Source organism: Tachysurus fulvidraco, chromosome 4 (assembly GCF_022655615.1).
Source record: "Tachysurus fulvidraco isolate hzauxx_2018 chromosome 4, HZAU_PFXX_2.0, whole genome shotgun sequence".
Taxonomy (NCBI): Eukaryota; Metazoa; Chordata; class Actinopteri; order Siluriformes; family Bagridae; genus Tachysurus; species Tachysurus fulvidraco.
The window spans coordinates 5,865,536-5,880,906 of NC_062521.1; the positions used below are offsets into that span (position 1 = coordinate 5,865,536).

Consider the following 15,371-nt stretch of genomic DNA (forward strand, 5'->3'; position numbering starts at 1 on the left):
CAGATGTGTAAAGTTCGCTGTGAGCTTCCATCAAAATAATTACTAAGGAATTAAAAGTGCGCCATCAAAATTTTTTCCAGAGATGCCAATCAACCTACCATGCATGTCTTTGGACCAGGGGAGGAAACCGGAGTACCCGGAGGAAACCTCTGTAGGAAACAGTTATACTTATTACTCATTAAAAAGATTCCATCATCCTTCAAGTGAAAATATATCAATATATGTATATCAATATTTATGTCAATATTTATATCGGTACACGATCTCCAACGGTGCAAATGATGTTACGTAGTTAAAGTTAACGTTTTTAAGACAACAGTCTGTTTTCTTTAACTTTAACTCAAACGAACAAGGTTCCAAGGCTTCAACATTCATGCTAATGTCACAAGTCATGACATGACACTTGTAGTTTTACTGACTGTTATTTAGCTGAGCCGAGTTCAACTGTACCACTTTGTGTTCTGGAGTGTTGTCATTGACTAGTGCGTGTGTGTGTGTGTGTGTGTATATGTGTGTGTGTGTGTGTGTGTGTGTGTGTGTGTGTGTGTGAGAGAGAGAGAGATTGCTATGGCTCTTGTTTTTTTGTACTAGCAACTGCTATAGCACAGAATGCCATAACTTCTTAAAGAAAAACAGCTCCAGCAAACAAACTGCAAAACAGAACAAGTATTTCAGCCTAAACATATTTAATGTGTTTCAGGTTGGAGTGTTCCTTTATGGAAATCCGCCCCAGCGGTACAGCGACAGTTACTTCGATAGGACCTATTGTAATGATGTATAAACACACAGGAATGAAAGCCATAGCATTTGACTGCCCAGCGCTGCCGTACGTCAAAGGCCTCATTTCAGCTTTGCTCAGTGTTCCTGGATTATCAACAGTAAAACCATAGCAACATGTCTAAACTGGCCATGCTGATTCACCAGAGGCAGTGTGAGTGGAGGAGTTGCTGCCTCCTACAACGTTCTTCATGCTGGCAGCTACAACATTTTTTCTTTCCTCCCCCTGCACTATAGTCCTTGCCACTCCTGGTCATCGTGATGATGAATCAAAAACAAAACGGTGTATCTGTTCGACACGGATTACACTGTCTCTCTCAGTATCGACAGTAAGGTTGGGGAAGAATCATTCTTTCATTTGGCTTTAACGGTGTTCCATTAATCTGGAGTTGTTGTACTGTAACACTCCATGCTGGGCAAACTACCCCAAATGAGATTGAATAGAAGTGTGGAAAAGAAAAAGAAACAAACAGTAATTCTGCATGACTTCACCACCCCAGTCCATTCAAGAACCAGACATATGCAAAATATTTTTTTTAATAATTTTCAGCGGTCATCTCTTAAGATTATTACACGGAATAGTCATTAAATGATTCCCTCTATATTTAATAACCTATACTGTTGATACTAGATTATAGTGAACATTCTTTAACAGCTAATTTTTTTTACATATACTTAATATCATATGAAAGCATGTTTTAAAACACAAAGCAGAAGAGAAGAGCACAGAAAATGGTGAGTCATCAAAAAAAGAAGGCTTAGAGAGATTTTTTTCCCCATCCATTAGAATGCAAGGTAGATTTGCAACTCACTGTACGAGGGACAAGGCATTTATGATGCCTGTGATCCATGACTTCTGACATCATCCTAAGCCATTCTTATATTGGTGGCATTTAGACACGTGTCTCAGATATTGTCACACTCTTAATTAATCAAAAGGTCAAGACATCACCAGAACATTATCATTAGTCTTTGGTTGCAGTGGCACTAAATTTTGTGCACATCTCATATTGCAGTATCGAAGCACAAGTTTCGGTTTAATGGGCAGTTTTTAACAGACCAGCACACTGCCATTCATAACTTGTATTATAATAAAAATATAAATGTATCGTTTAGAACTCCCGGCTTCTTAGGAAACTTTCCAGGACGTCATACTGAGAGTTGGTTTGGAAAACATAACCCTGGTGTTACATTATTTCGCTCTCGTCCAACGTGGGATACTTCAACAATCGCAAGGCTGTTATTTATGTGCTGGTAGGAAACAAGAAGGGAAAAGTCAAAACCGTAGTTAAATGGAATGGAGGCTAGACTTGCAGCAAATCTCTCAAGAAAGAAAATCCTCCTGTCTGAATAAAGTACAAGCACATTTTTCACACTTCTGCATTTTTTAATAGGAAAAAAAATGCCTGAAATTTATCAGCTTAATGTCAACAGCTGCTTCATCTGTGCCAGAAGGTGAAAAACACAGGAAATGTATATATAAAAAAAGGAAGACACAAAACCTTGTTACATTTAGCCATTTCAGAGCCAGTGACTAATTAAAAATGTATTTTGTAAATTGTAAGTTGTAGTCCTTCTTCTGTTCTGCTGATCCCCAACCTTAAAATCGCATTATAAGATGAATAAAACAATGCCATTTCTGCTGACTGGAGCTGCTTTGAAATTCAAAAGCTTAATCGGTTATATATGTATGAGACCGCTCTTCACATACATACTTTAAATGGGTCACTCCATCCGGAACCTAGGTGCATAAAACTGATGACCACAAAGAAATCAGCTCCAGAAACAAAGGTAAAATAAGAAAAATCAAATATTGCATGCATACAGAACTTTTTGAAGTGGAGGAAGAGCAGTGACTAACTTAAAACAAGAGCTTTCTCTGCTGCACTGAGCCAGATGTCCAGTGAATAATTAATGTTTTTGGCTCCTTGCTTTGCATCTGCCTTCCTAATCAGTGCCATTCAATAATGTGGCATGTTTATATGGCATCAGCATTTTAATCACTTGAAAGGCATTTTTAGTGGCCTCTTAAACAGGTTTGTGTGTTTGATGCATCAAGTATGAATCATCTATGAAACGACATCAAGGAATATTTCGAGTTCTGAAAGAAACACAGGGAATAAAATGCTGAACATGTAATAATCAACAAAGCTACACTCCGGTTATATTAGACAGTTCTAGTGAACACTGGGATTCCATGTTCCCCCCATGTGTTGACTCAAACTGTCTAATATAGCCTAATATTTAGCCGGCACAGGGTTTCCTGTCCCCCCCAGAAATCTAATGTCATATTTGCATGAGAGACGTGAAGTTGGACAAATTCATAAATGTCTTGTAGTTTGGCAACAACTCAATGTCATCTAATTGTCGCTGGGCATCTGCCTTGGACCATCAAGCAGGCATCTTATAGTCAGTGTAAAATTGGTAAATTGAATTACTGTTCCTGCGCGGCAAGCTTTTATTCCCTACTGTGCCTAATGCAAGATTAAACGCAGCTGAAACAACGTTTTTTAGATTTCTTAACAGTTACAATTAGTTACAAGCTACTCCAAATACTAATAAAACGAAAAGACATTTAAGACATGACACGAACACGTACCCCTTTCGAAGCCTAATGTCTCATTATATAAAGGTCTTGGTTCATGGTTAGTTCTGAACAAATCTAGTTTTAAGAATCAAGGATCAGCCAAAAGTCACCACACCTGATCAATTATCAGTAGAATTTCCCATCTTACTGAAAAAGTACTTAAATCACAGCATTGTAAAATGATCAAAGCTTAAGGTGCCGATTCATTTCCTATAACAGAACAGCTCTGACAAATTAGAAATCATTAACAGGATGTTATTGTTTCCTTATATATAAAACGTTGATATGGTTTTCTGCAAGATGTCGTCTCTACCATGGGCTTCAGAAGAACCTTTCCCATTCCTCGAGAACATGCACATTTTTGTTTTATTAAGTTTACTCTTATAAATATCACTCTTTAAAACTGCTATAATGCAAGTAATCATAAGAACCAAAAAGAGGCAATTAGTTGTTCTATAATAAATCAAATATTTTATTTGTTGCAAACACTGATATTCCTGAAATTGTTTTAATTCAAACTACTTAGGTACAATAAACAAACTCTAAAATGTTTGCACAATTACTCCATGTTTTTAGTTTGTTGTAGAATTAGCATGATACTTTTCATTCTATTGAATTGTTTAAATTGAATGTACTTAGCTTATTTTAGTCTGTTGTCAATGCAAAGCAATACAAGGAAGATGTTGATTGGCTGTTTGAACTGACGTCAGACAAGGATGCAGCGCGCATTTTCATCAACGTTTGCTGGTGAGTAGGACTTTACATTTTGGTCTGAAACAGCGAATACATTATAAAACATTGATAAATGAGATGTATAACATTTAGCCAGTAAAACTAAATGTTTAGGCTGTGTTTACATGTTATCGTTCGCCATCGTGTTGTATCGATCAGTCGCAACCGCCACTTTTATATAGTTCTATGTTACGACATGCTCTTTGGAATCGTCACATTTAAAATCTAATGCTTAACCTTTTTTTGATCAATAATTCTTATTAAACAAATGACCGAAAACGTCGTCTGTTGTGTAAAACTATATCCTTTTTCAATGGTGTTTTTGCATCTTGGCGGTTTACCACATTAGAAATGTCCAGCATGGTTTAAATACAGTGCAACTTTATCATTAACCTTTTAGAAGTTTTTACATTTCTTTGTGAGCCAAGTAAATTGCTTAAATTGAAATTCGACTGCCCGCAAGAAAAACTAGCCCATGTAACGTTAGTTGTCTAAAGAAATGCAACCTCGTGCTCATCAGCGTGGTGTTAGCTAGTACATTTCGGTTAATGCAAGTCTGTTGTATCATGACATGCTAAATAAATAAATGGATAGCTAGATAGTACTTTGTTTTGGATAGAAATTTTGTAGATAACAGATCAAAAGATAATTATTTTCTTGTCATCATGTAAAAATGTTTTTTATTACTCTGCAGATTCAACTTCAAAGCAGGGCTAATCAAGATGATCTGGAAATGTAAGTATTGCATATTTGCTTGTGACAAAAGGGGATACTTGTTAAAACATTACAGACTTAAACATGGGAGCTATGCAAGAAGCCAGCCTTTTCCATGCCTGTATCAAGAATGGTTCTGTACTTTTAAGTCTTTCACTACCCTTAAAATACACTTACTTAAAAACATACACACAATGTTTAAATATAACTGAACTCCTGGATGCACTTGTGTACATAATTTACAAAAAATTATGCTTGCATACAACTAAACAAAAAAAAAAGTCCAATAAAATTAATATCTAGAAAAAAACTGTATACTGCTAAAATGTATTTTAGTAATCTCCAATCTGTTGTCCAGGCTTCTGATGATGGTGACTCATACCAACATATGCCAGTTGGAATCCTCAGCTTAGAAAATGAAGATGTGGCTCTGCAACCCCTGTCCCTCCGTCTCCACCCATCCTCGGGGGAATCATCTTGGAGGGGAATGGACAATTTAGACAACATACCCCAGGCCATGTGTCTTCTTTTTGGTTTAACTTATGCACTGCACCTAAACTACCCAAAGTGCATGGGCAGCACCTTTCTTTTCATTCAGCAAGTTTTGCTAGGTTTAGGCAAGAAGGAGTTGAAGGGCAAGAGTCTGGCTGTTACAAATCAGCTAACCATGTAAACAGGTACGGTAAATTCATGTTTCTTCTGGTTCTCTTTCAGAATCGTTAGATAAAAAAAACGTTCTCTTTCCTTTCGTTGAGCTATGCCTTAGGGTTGGACAAATGTTCCTTATTAATACAGTATAACAACACTGTGCTTGTTAAATATTTGGAAAAGTTTTTAAATTTCTGTTTTAAAGATTTAAAATTGGGTAATTGGTACTTAAGGTATTTCATTGTTTTTGTCAGTCTTTGAAAACTGATTTTGATTAGTGAATTCAAATAAATAGTAAGTTCAAATAAATGATTGTTATCCTTTGTCCTTATTTGTAATGCAGGTGTATCTTTATTAAATCATTTGCAGTAAATAGCTATATTTAAGTTAAAGTTTTGGGTTCTGTCTACTCACAACATCCATCCAGATTGTAGGTTTCACATATGGTTTCTGTGCATAACTGTAAGCCCTTACAGATTGATTGAACTTAAAAAAAATTATGGAAACTCGTTGCCCTAAAAAAGTTAATTTTGTCTTGTTGAAAAAACAACACATTTTAAGTTTAATGTACCTAAAATTTCAATTGCACTGCATTAAAAACTGTTAGTTCAATGAACTAAAGGTTTTCAATTAAATGCACTTGCATCTTAAGTACATTGAACTTAAAATGTGTTGTTATTTCAACAAGACAAAATTAACTTTTTTAGGGCAACGAGTTTCCATAATTTTTTTTTAAGTTCAATCAACCTGTAAGGGCTTACAGTGCAGTGGATTAAGAGGAATTTTATAGAACTTGTTTTTTTTAAGAAAATATTCCATTTATTGGACTGTTATAGTGTGTTCAGATCATGATTTAATCCATCTTTAACAAACAGCTCCTGACATGATCCATCCACATCCAGACCAGAGAGTCCTTGAGGTTCTTTCAATACTAGGTCTTTCCTTATGGCTCTGAACCTGGAAGAGCTGCAGTCATTGGCAAGTCATTAGTGCAAGCTTTAGCAAAACTAATGATTCTTTTACAGACCCAGAAAGTAGAGGAAATGTCCTGGAGCATCAGAATTTTTTTGAAGAGCTCATCCACTAAAACGATGCACATAATGGGTCCAGGAAAGCTGAAAGACACCTAGCATCCTCACCCACCCCGACATCTAGTATTCCCTGTTGAGAGCTGACTTCATCACTGTCAATCGGTGCATTTTGAGGCTGCAAACTTGCATGCTGGCCTATTTACATATAAATTTTCAAGCTTCTTCTTCCTTTCAGTAACACAACCTATCTAACTTATGAAGAAAACCACTTTATGTTTAAAGTCAATGGCAATGCCATTGCTGTTGCTTCTAGTCAGGTCACACCCCTTGTACCATCAACACACCCTCATTGCCTCTAAATGATGAGAATAACGTAAATCCCATAAAAATCCATAATTATAATCTTTCATAATAATCAGGTGTCCAAAAAAACTCATTTTTATGATCAAAGACAAAAACCAGGAAGATTCTCTCAGCTTTTAGAACCACAAGCAGTAAAAGGAAGGGAGAATTCAGAAGAGTGGATGCACACACGTCCCATGCGAGCATACTTTCACATGCTCATTTGCAGCTAGAGGGCAATTTAGAATAGCGGTAGGGTTTTCAGTGCTGTGAGCAGCAACGCTGCACACTGCGCTATCATGACAGGACCAAGAAACAGTACTTGAAACAAATAATCATGAAATATTTTGTTGTCTTAGTAAGTTTTAGCTCAATGCCACCTAAAACACATGAAGGAGGAGGTGATTTGAAAATTTACATCAGCAATACAGTGGACATGGCTTGTGGGACCTGTCAGCTAACTAAATGAGCGTGAAATCACATCAAGCGCAACTGCGCCGTTATCTGCTCCCACTTCTCCAACTGTTGCGTCTGGAGGTGGAGACATCTCTAAAGCATAAACAAGTGCAAGAAAAAAAAAACTCAAAGCATAAACTTTTGAAAAATTAAAGGAGTACCCACACATTCTATTTCATTGAGTTTGATCAAAATAACTGCAGTGACCTGGGCTAGTCTGGATGTGCAAGACAGATTCTGTGGCTAATTCCGCCACACAAGTCTATAGAAATATGCACACTAATTAAGCTAGAACTTTACAATCACTCAACACGTTTTGGTAATAAATCATTTCCATGGCAAGTGCATCTTAACTTTTAGCCAACGGTTCGTTAAAATCTTCATTGATCAATTTAAACCAAAAAAAAAAAGGAAAAAAAAGGGCTGTGTGTAGGGTGGGAGAGGGGGTGTCAAAGAGCAGTTGGCACTATGTTAAAGTTTTTAGCAGTCTGTTTTAGGGTTAAAACAGCACATTTATTTCTATTTTGCGCCCGCACGCGCACACGCACGCACACTCGCTCTCTCCCGTGCGCGCTCTCTCGCTCCCTCTTACGCACACGTCGTATTTTTGGACAATCTTTACCCTGAAGGACAGATTCCCCCCCTTATTTTTTTTTTTCGTTTTCAATCAGATTTCCCCGTAAGCTCATTTCGGCGTCATGTCATGTCCTCTAAATAACACTTCGTGAGTCTGGCATTCTAACTGAAGTTAAAGATTTTTTGCGCGTCAGCCTGCATTTCGACGTATTATCCTGCTAAGTGGAAATCATTTGTATATAATATTCCTCTGCAATGTCCTTCTACTACTTCCAAGCATAGGATATTAGAATGCAAGTTTGGGAAGTGGGTCCAAAACGTAAGAAAAAGGGCACAGGCGCATCTGACAGTCAGGTGTTCTTAAAAGTCAAATCTCCAACAGCTTGCGCAAAAATCCCGAATACAAAAATAAAGAGGTACAATAAATTCTGAATAAATCAAAACCAAATCAATCCCGGTTTAGGACTTACCGCTGGCGGCGGTGATGAGACCTGCGAAAACGAGCCAGACGTGCTCGAATTTGCCCATGGCGGTGGCGTCCGCCGTTAATTCCGCCTTAATGCCGAGTTCTTGACGCCGATTAAAGCCGCGTATAGACATCCAGCTCGGGCGGGAAGACGAGGCGCCGCTTTGGCGGTCATATCAGCATCGGGAGAAAAGCGCCCGTGTGGTGCGCAGAGAGAAGGACGCGAGCATAGCGAGGATCACTCAGTCCGAACGGAACACACGGAATGAGCTGGAGAGAGACGCAGAGAGAGAGAGAGAGAGAGAGAGAGAGAGAGAGAGAGAGAGAGAGAGAGAGAGAGAGAGAGAGAGAGAGAGAGAGGCGCTGCGCTGCGCATGGATGCTGGACTCACCCATCACACAACACTGTGCAGGGGAAGAAGACACACGGCACTGCTCATCTACGGAGTTTAACAAGAGCTAAGAATTACAAATGGCCTCTGGGATCTGATATTGACTGGAACAGCAGCAGCAGCAGCAACAATAAGTACCCGAAGGTGATCCTAAAAGCACAATTTCTTAGCTACCCTAAAATCAGCGCAGTAAACTCTGCCAAGATTAAAGAGACCGGAGACTGGAGAATTAAAGATGCGCACCCTGATCGTGACCCAAGACGCTGCGAGTATGACCACAGCAGGTCAAAAAAATAAACACACACACACACACACACACGTGTGTATATATATATAATTTTTTTTTTTGATATATGTCGGTGTGTTTTAATGCACAACACCTCAAACATAAAAAACTTCAGGGCGTCAATATTATAGCATTTTATTAAACAATGAGTCTAATATTTAAAAACTGAATTGTTTGCTAGTACAAATCTGTATTGATGGAGGATGTGTGGTTTTACAGGTAAACAGTCCCAGACTGGAGGATGAAGTGCGGTGGGTGTCAAATATCAAGCCTGTCTTACAGTGTCTTGACATTGAGACCTCTGAGCCAAGCATATAGACGTTTCAACTTTTAATCTTTTTTTTTCCTCAAAGAAATATATCAAAAGTTAATTATCACTTTTTTAAAAGGTATGTCTTATGCATATTTTAAAAGGCACAAAAGTTGTACTCATGAGGATACACAGTTGTATGGCAAGGAGAGTAGGGAAAGAAAAAGAACCAAGGAGAATGAATATTGTCTGGGTCAAGGAAGCCTAGTGGGCCTGACTGGTGTCCCAAAAGTCATCATTGTACCCCAGAATTCATCAAATTGACCAAATTCAAGCAGCAGACAGGAAACATTTTTTTCTAAACAAGCCTCCTCAAGCAACATCACTAATGTAGCATGTACACGCTGTAAAAGAAAGACAGATTTTCTTGTTTTCCCGTTCACGCACCCGTCGGAGTATAAATGGTGTATAAATTCTCCCTCACCAACATAATGGGGGTGGTATGGTTAAAAAATGTGTTTATCTGAAGAAGTCTGCACATATCCTTTTTTGGACAACACAAGACAGTAAAATGGGACTTTGCTGCCATCTGCTGAAAATCCTATCACACAAAGAAGGTGCAGATCTAAGACTGCCTGCTTGGGAGTGAACTATATGTTTATGGCCACTGTGCTAATAATGGAATCTGTATGGGCCCTAAAAAAATTTTTAATTGTAAAGTAATTTAAAATTCCAGCTGAATTTTCAGAAGCAGTTCATTTTATGCCAAAAATCTAATTTTTCCTTTAAAGGAAAAGGTCCTAACGTTAATATTGAATGTACTTTGAAACTTTGCGTGAAATTAAGTAAATTAAGTTACTACTTACTGAATGTTCTGCACACCAACAACATTATACAAATGTTTAAATAAATACTAAACAATAATAATAATAGCCATTATTTTATAAGTGATGTTTGTTCTGTTCTGAAAGCTGTATTATTGCATTTGGGTTTGTTCTGTAGACGTTAGTAGTATGTTTAGCAGTTCTGAAAAGAACATGTGGCCCATACCTGAATGGCAACAATAAACCTACATTTTGATATTCTGTTAGGGGTTCAAATAAAAAATCTTAACACTGTTTAGATGTGAATGGATAAGAACCTTTTATGGAACCATAGAATCGAGCAATCAAGTTACTCACAGATGGAGAACTGCAACATTATTGTTTTAATGTCAATATAATGCATAATTGTCTATAAAAATAAACAGCACTAGTTATATATCCTTCATATTTGTTTGACACAATCCCATGCAGGATGATAAAAACGGTGATGGCAGTATTACAAGCAGACAATACAATACAAACACAACCCTGCAAGAAAAGCCTTTAACAGATGTTAGATATGAAGGCATATAACATCTGAACACCGATCCACTAGCGTGTTGTAAATAGTCTTCATATATGTGAAGCTGCTGTTGCTCATGTTTAAACCAAATTATGTAGACGTTTTTCGTCAAAAAAGGATCAAAAAAGAAAGGAAAGGGGGGGTGGGGTGGTGTTCCTTACCTGGTTTCATTCCTGATGTATTACAGCCAAATACAGACAAACATTCAGCAACACTGCACAGACACAGATTAAAATGTGCTTGACTTTCAATGATCCAATGAACTCAAGCTTCACCAGTTAATATTTGTTGAATTTGCTGTGCCATGATCCATCAGAATGGACAAAAGAGCCCTAGATGATGTGCCGGTCTTAGAAGAAAAACATCCCAACCTCCTACCTCAACAATATGTGCCGTATTTGTCACAAATAAGTTTGCTTCTGCTTCACACAGCACCTACTTATTTCCTTACTGCAATATTCTCATGTGTGCAAACCGCTGCACAGCAGGAGTTGCAACAACAGAAATTATAATATTGACTCATAACATTGAGCAATCTACAAAAAATATCGCCTTGCAATTAGGTTCTAAACACAACCATCACTCCAACAGCATGCACGACTAAGCTGTCATCATTGACATTTTTGATTTTTGAGACAGTGCTGTGATCTGGTTTTAAATGAAGAATGAAAAATGTTTGATTGCCGAGTTCTCCTTCTTTTAGGTCTTACACAAATAGTTCATTTTTGTTAGTAACTGTTTAGTACGTGTTACTGATATAAGTGCCAGACCATATAGAACACAGGTGAGTTCAAAACAAGCCGTACACTTCAAAGATTCTGTGTACTCAATCAAACCCCACTCTCAAGTATGGTCTGAATTATAAGAAGAAGAACGTAAACATGTCCATCTAGGTCTGTCCATCTCCCACAGTGCATTAACATGACTGGTCACTTAGAGTGCTTTGAAATGAACAGAATAGGGCTGGCTCTTTATAGGGTATGAGGAGTAGAGGCTGAGCTGAATAGAATGCAGCAGCACTAAAAGAGATTGCATGAGTTTCTGAAGAGTTTTGAAGAAGAAAGAAAAAAAATCATCCTGACATGCATCAAAACAACATCTGCCACAAAGAGGTAGTAGAAAGCTGAAAACAGACACAGCACTCAGTATCCTTTACATTTATAGAGAGAACAGAGAGTCGTATGAAATTGCGTACTTTTTAGTCGTACAACTGAAATGTTATATTGCTGAGGTGATGCGAGATTTCCAGTGGGCCTGGAGTAAAATGTGATGCCCTGGAAAATCAAATCGTATCATCACTCAGTGCCCTTCCCTGGTCCATTGCAATATTTCACTTGTACTATTTCTTTGCTTCACCTCAGGGTTATACTCTATGCTCCGTTTTAAACAGCAGCCAGGCACGACGGATGGTCGAACCAAAGCTGTGTGCTCAAGTTCAGTTCTGGCTTTGATGCTTTGAACTTGGAGGGTAAGAAAAGAGTGGAAGTAGGTTTTTTTTTTGTAAAAGCCCAAACAGCAGCATTGTGATCAGATTTGCTGCACTGTATGGCTGAAGGTTTGTGTACACCTAACCATCACAGCCATACTTGGGCCTTCTCCAACCTATTGGCACATATTTGAAAGCAGTCAATTGTATAAAATGTCACTGCATGCTTTAATAATACAATTTCCTTTCACAGCGACCAGGTCGCCCAAATATGTTCCAGCATGACAATGGCCATGTTCACAAAACAAGTTACACAAAGACATGGTAGATCAAGTGGAAGAATTAAAATGCGTGACTGACCGGCACAGAGCTCTGACCTCAACCCCACTAAACAAAATAAACTTCAAAATAAATTGGAATGACAACTGAACACCGAGCGTCATTATTGCCCTCTCTCACTAATGCTCATGAGCAGCAAAGCCATGACCAACACCATATTAACACCCATGTTTTTGCGATGGGAACCCTTTCCTTACCTCTTACTATAACTGACACTAATAGTAAGTATGGACAAACAAAATATCGGGGGAAGAAAATCCTGGAGAAAAATTATGCTTTGTAGTCTGAAAATAAATAAATAAACAAACAAACAAACAAATAAATAAATAAGTAAAATAAAATAAAAAACAAACAAACTAAAGCAATTGTATTATAATCAACACCATCCTTGCATCCTTACGCAATGAAAGTGTTAAGACAGACAATAATTCACCCGAAGAGGCTAACAAGACAATCTGTATCTTTATCAAAGATAGCAAGGTAATTACTATCACACATGTAGAGACTTGACTTGGGGTAATTCTGATAAGCTACTCTTGGCATTAATGCTGTGACAAACATGTTCCTAAATGCATTGCTGAATTTACTGATTATCTAATGAAGAGGAAGCATATAACTGTGGCCAAAAGTTTTGAGAATGACTAATATAAATCTTCAAGTCTGCTGCTTCAGTGTTTTTATATCTTTTTTCAGATGATTCTATGGTATACTGAAGTATAATTACAAGCATTTCATAAATGTCAAAGGCATTTATTGACTATTACATTAAGTTTATGCAAAGTGTCAATATTTGCAGTGTCTACCCTGCTTTTTCCAGACCTCTGCAATTCGCCCTGGCATGCTGTCAATCAACTTCTGGGTCACATTCTAAATGATGGCAGTCCATTCTTGCATAACCAGTGCTTGGAATTTGTCAGAATTTGGAATTTGTTTGTCTACCCACCTCTTAAGGATTGACCACAAGTTCTGAATGAGATTAAGGCCTGGGGAGTTTCCTGACACCGGACACAAAATTTTGATGTCTTTTTCCCAAAGGCACTTAGTTATCACGTATTGCAAGGTGCTCCATCATGCTGAAAAAGGCATTGTTCGTCACCAAACTGTTTTTGGAAGGTTCGGAGAAGTTGCTTTCAGACAAGCTTTTTGTACCATTCTTTATTAATGGCTGTGTTCCTAGGCAAAATTGTGAGTGAAACCACTCCCTTGGCTGAAAAGCAACCCTACACACGAATGGTCTCTGGATGCTTTACTGTTGGTACAGTATGGCACACGGCTGATGGTAGCAATAACCTTTTCTTCTTCAGACAAGCTTTTTTCCCGGATGCCCCAAACAATAGGAAAGGGGATTTATCAGAGAAAATGACTTTACCCTAGTCCTCAGCAATCCAATCCCTGTACCTTTTGCAGAACCAGTCTGTCCCTGATGTTTTTCCTAGGGAGACGTGGCTTCTTTGCTGCCCTCTATGACACCAGGTCATTCTCCAAAAGTCTTTGCCTCACTGTGCATGCAAATGCATTCACACCTGCCTGCTGCCATTCCTGAGCAAGCTCTGCACTGGTGGTGCCCCGACCTGCAGAGATGAATCAACAGTAGGAGATGGTACTGGTGCTTGCTGGACTTTCTTGGGTGCCCTGAAGCCTTCTTTACAAAAAATTTAACCCCTCTCCTTGAAGTTCTTGATTTGATGGTTGATTTAGATGCAATCTTACAAACAGGCAAGGATATTGACTGCACATGTTTCCTTACAGGTTAACAGAGGAAGAACAATTATTTTAAGCACCATCCTTAAGTTATTTGAACTTAATTAGCATGACAGAGTGATCTCCAGCATTGCCCTCATCAACACTCACCTGTGTTAAGAGAATCACTGACATGTGGCCGTGCTGAAATGCAGTGGAAATGTTTTGTTGGGGTTTTTTTTGCCATTAGGTTCATTTTCATGGCAAAGAGAGCCTGTGCATTTAAACTGCAATTCATCTGATCGCTCTTCATAACATTCTGGAGTATATGCAAATTGTCATTACAAAAACTGAGGCAGCAGACTTTCTACAGACTTAATATTTCTGTCATTCTCAAAAACTTTTGGCCGTGGCTGTACATAAAGCTAACCACAATATTTATCTACTTATGCAGGATAATAGTCTGGTAGCAGTACAATGTCAGTCATATTATCGTGCTGTGGTTCTAAAAGTCTTGGCTATATTGCTAAGATGAGTTACTAGCAATCATTGACATCAAACCAAGGAAGCAAGCTTATTTCTAATGGTGATAAGAGCTCCTGCAGATTCGGACAAGCATGACTCAAAGTCTTTGGGGAAACAGCCCAACATAAATAAATAACATGATTTGAAGAACATGTTAGGAACAATTAGCTGTGCATGAAATGCAAGGACAAGTGCAGCAATAGAACTCATTAAGATAAATATGCATGGGTGGGCATCCATGTCCTTGTTGACCATCTCTATAAAACATAAATTAATGATCAAATGGCTGTGATTATGCATTATTAATACCTTTTAATTTGTCATCAAAACACAGTCCAGAGGAAAAGACACCATTTCATCCACTTGGATTACAGCAGTACATTGCAATTAAAAGGGTCGTCATCCCATTTCTTCCTTAATATCTGGAAATATAGTCTACTGGTCTACAGTGCCTTTTACTTCATTAAAACTAGTCAGAGACAGACCCACATTTCTTTTTGGTTAATTCTTATAGGTGTAGAGTTGATGGTGAAAATCTTTATTCATAGCAGTGTACATTTTGCATTCCATACAGAAGTATCATCCAAGGACATTTGCTCATGATGGAGCACAAGTGCAGAATTATTAACTACTTAGTTATACATTCATGCCAATTACTATATCATGGAATTTAAGTTTTTACATTTTTCATTCTGGATATAAATAATTATTGAGCCAGCATTCATAATGGTCTCTGTAGCACTATTACAAAATTTAGGG

At 37.9% G+C, this 15,371-nt stretch overlaps 1 protein-coding gene across 6 annotated transcripts in view; it reads right to left on the reverse strand.

Moving 5' to 3' along the window:
• The window catches only part of LOC113655221 (CUB and sushi domain-containing protein 1), a 334,957-nt gene that overhangs the window by 293,727 nt on the left and 25,859 nt on the right, over positions 1–15,371 (reverse strand). For 3 of the 6 annotated variants that reach the window (XM_027165619.2, XM_027165615.2, XM_027165614.2), the window contains exon 1: positions 8,334–8,623. The exons of 2 other annotated variants lie outside the window; for them this stretch is intronic. In XM_027165619.2, coding sequence (XP_027021420.2) covers positions 8,334–8,463 — 130 coding nt within the window. In that variant the 5' untranslated portion in view covers positions 8,464–8,623. Of the gene's footprint in view, positions 1–8,333; positions 8,624–15,371 lie in introns of those variants that run through there. One more of the 6 variants, XM_027165617.2, reaches the window with a different exon arrangement.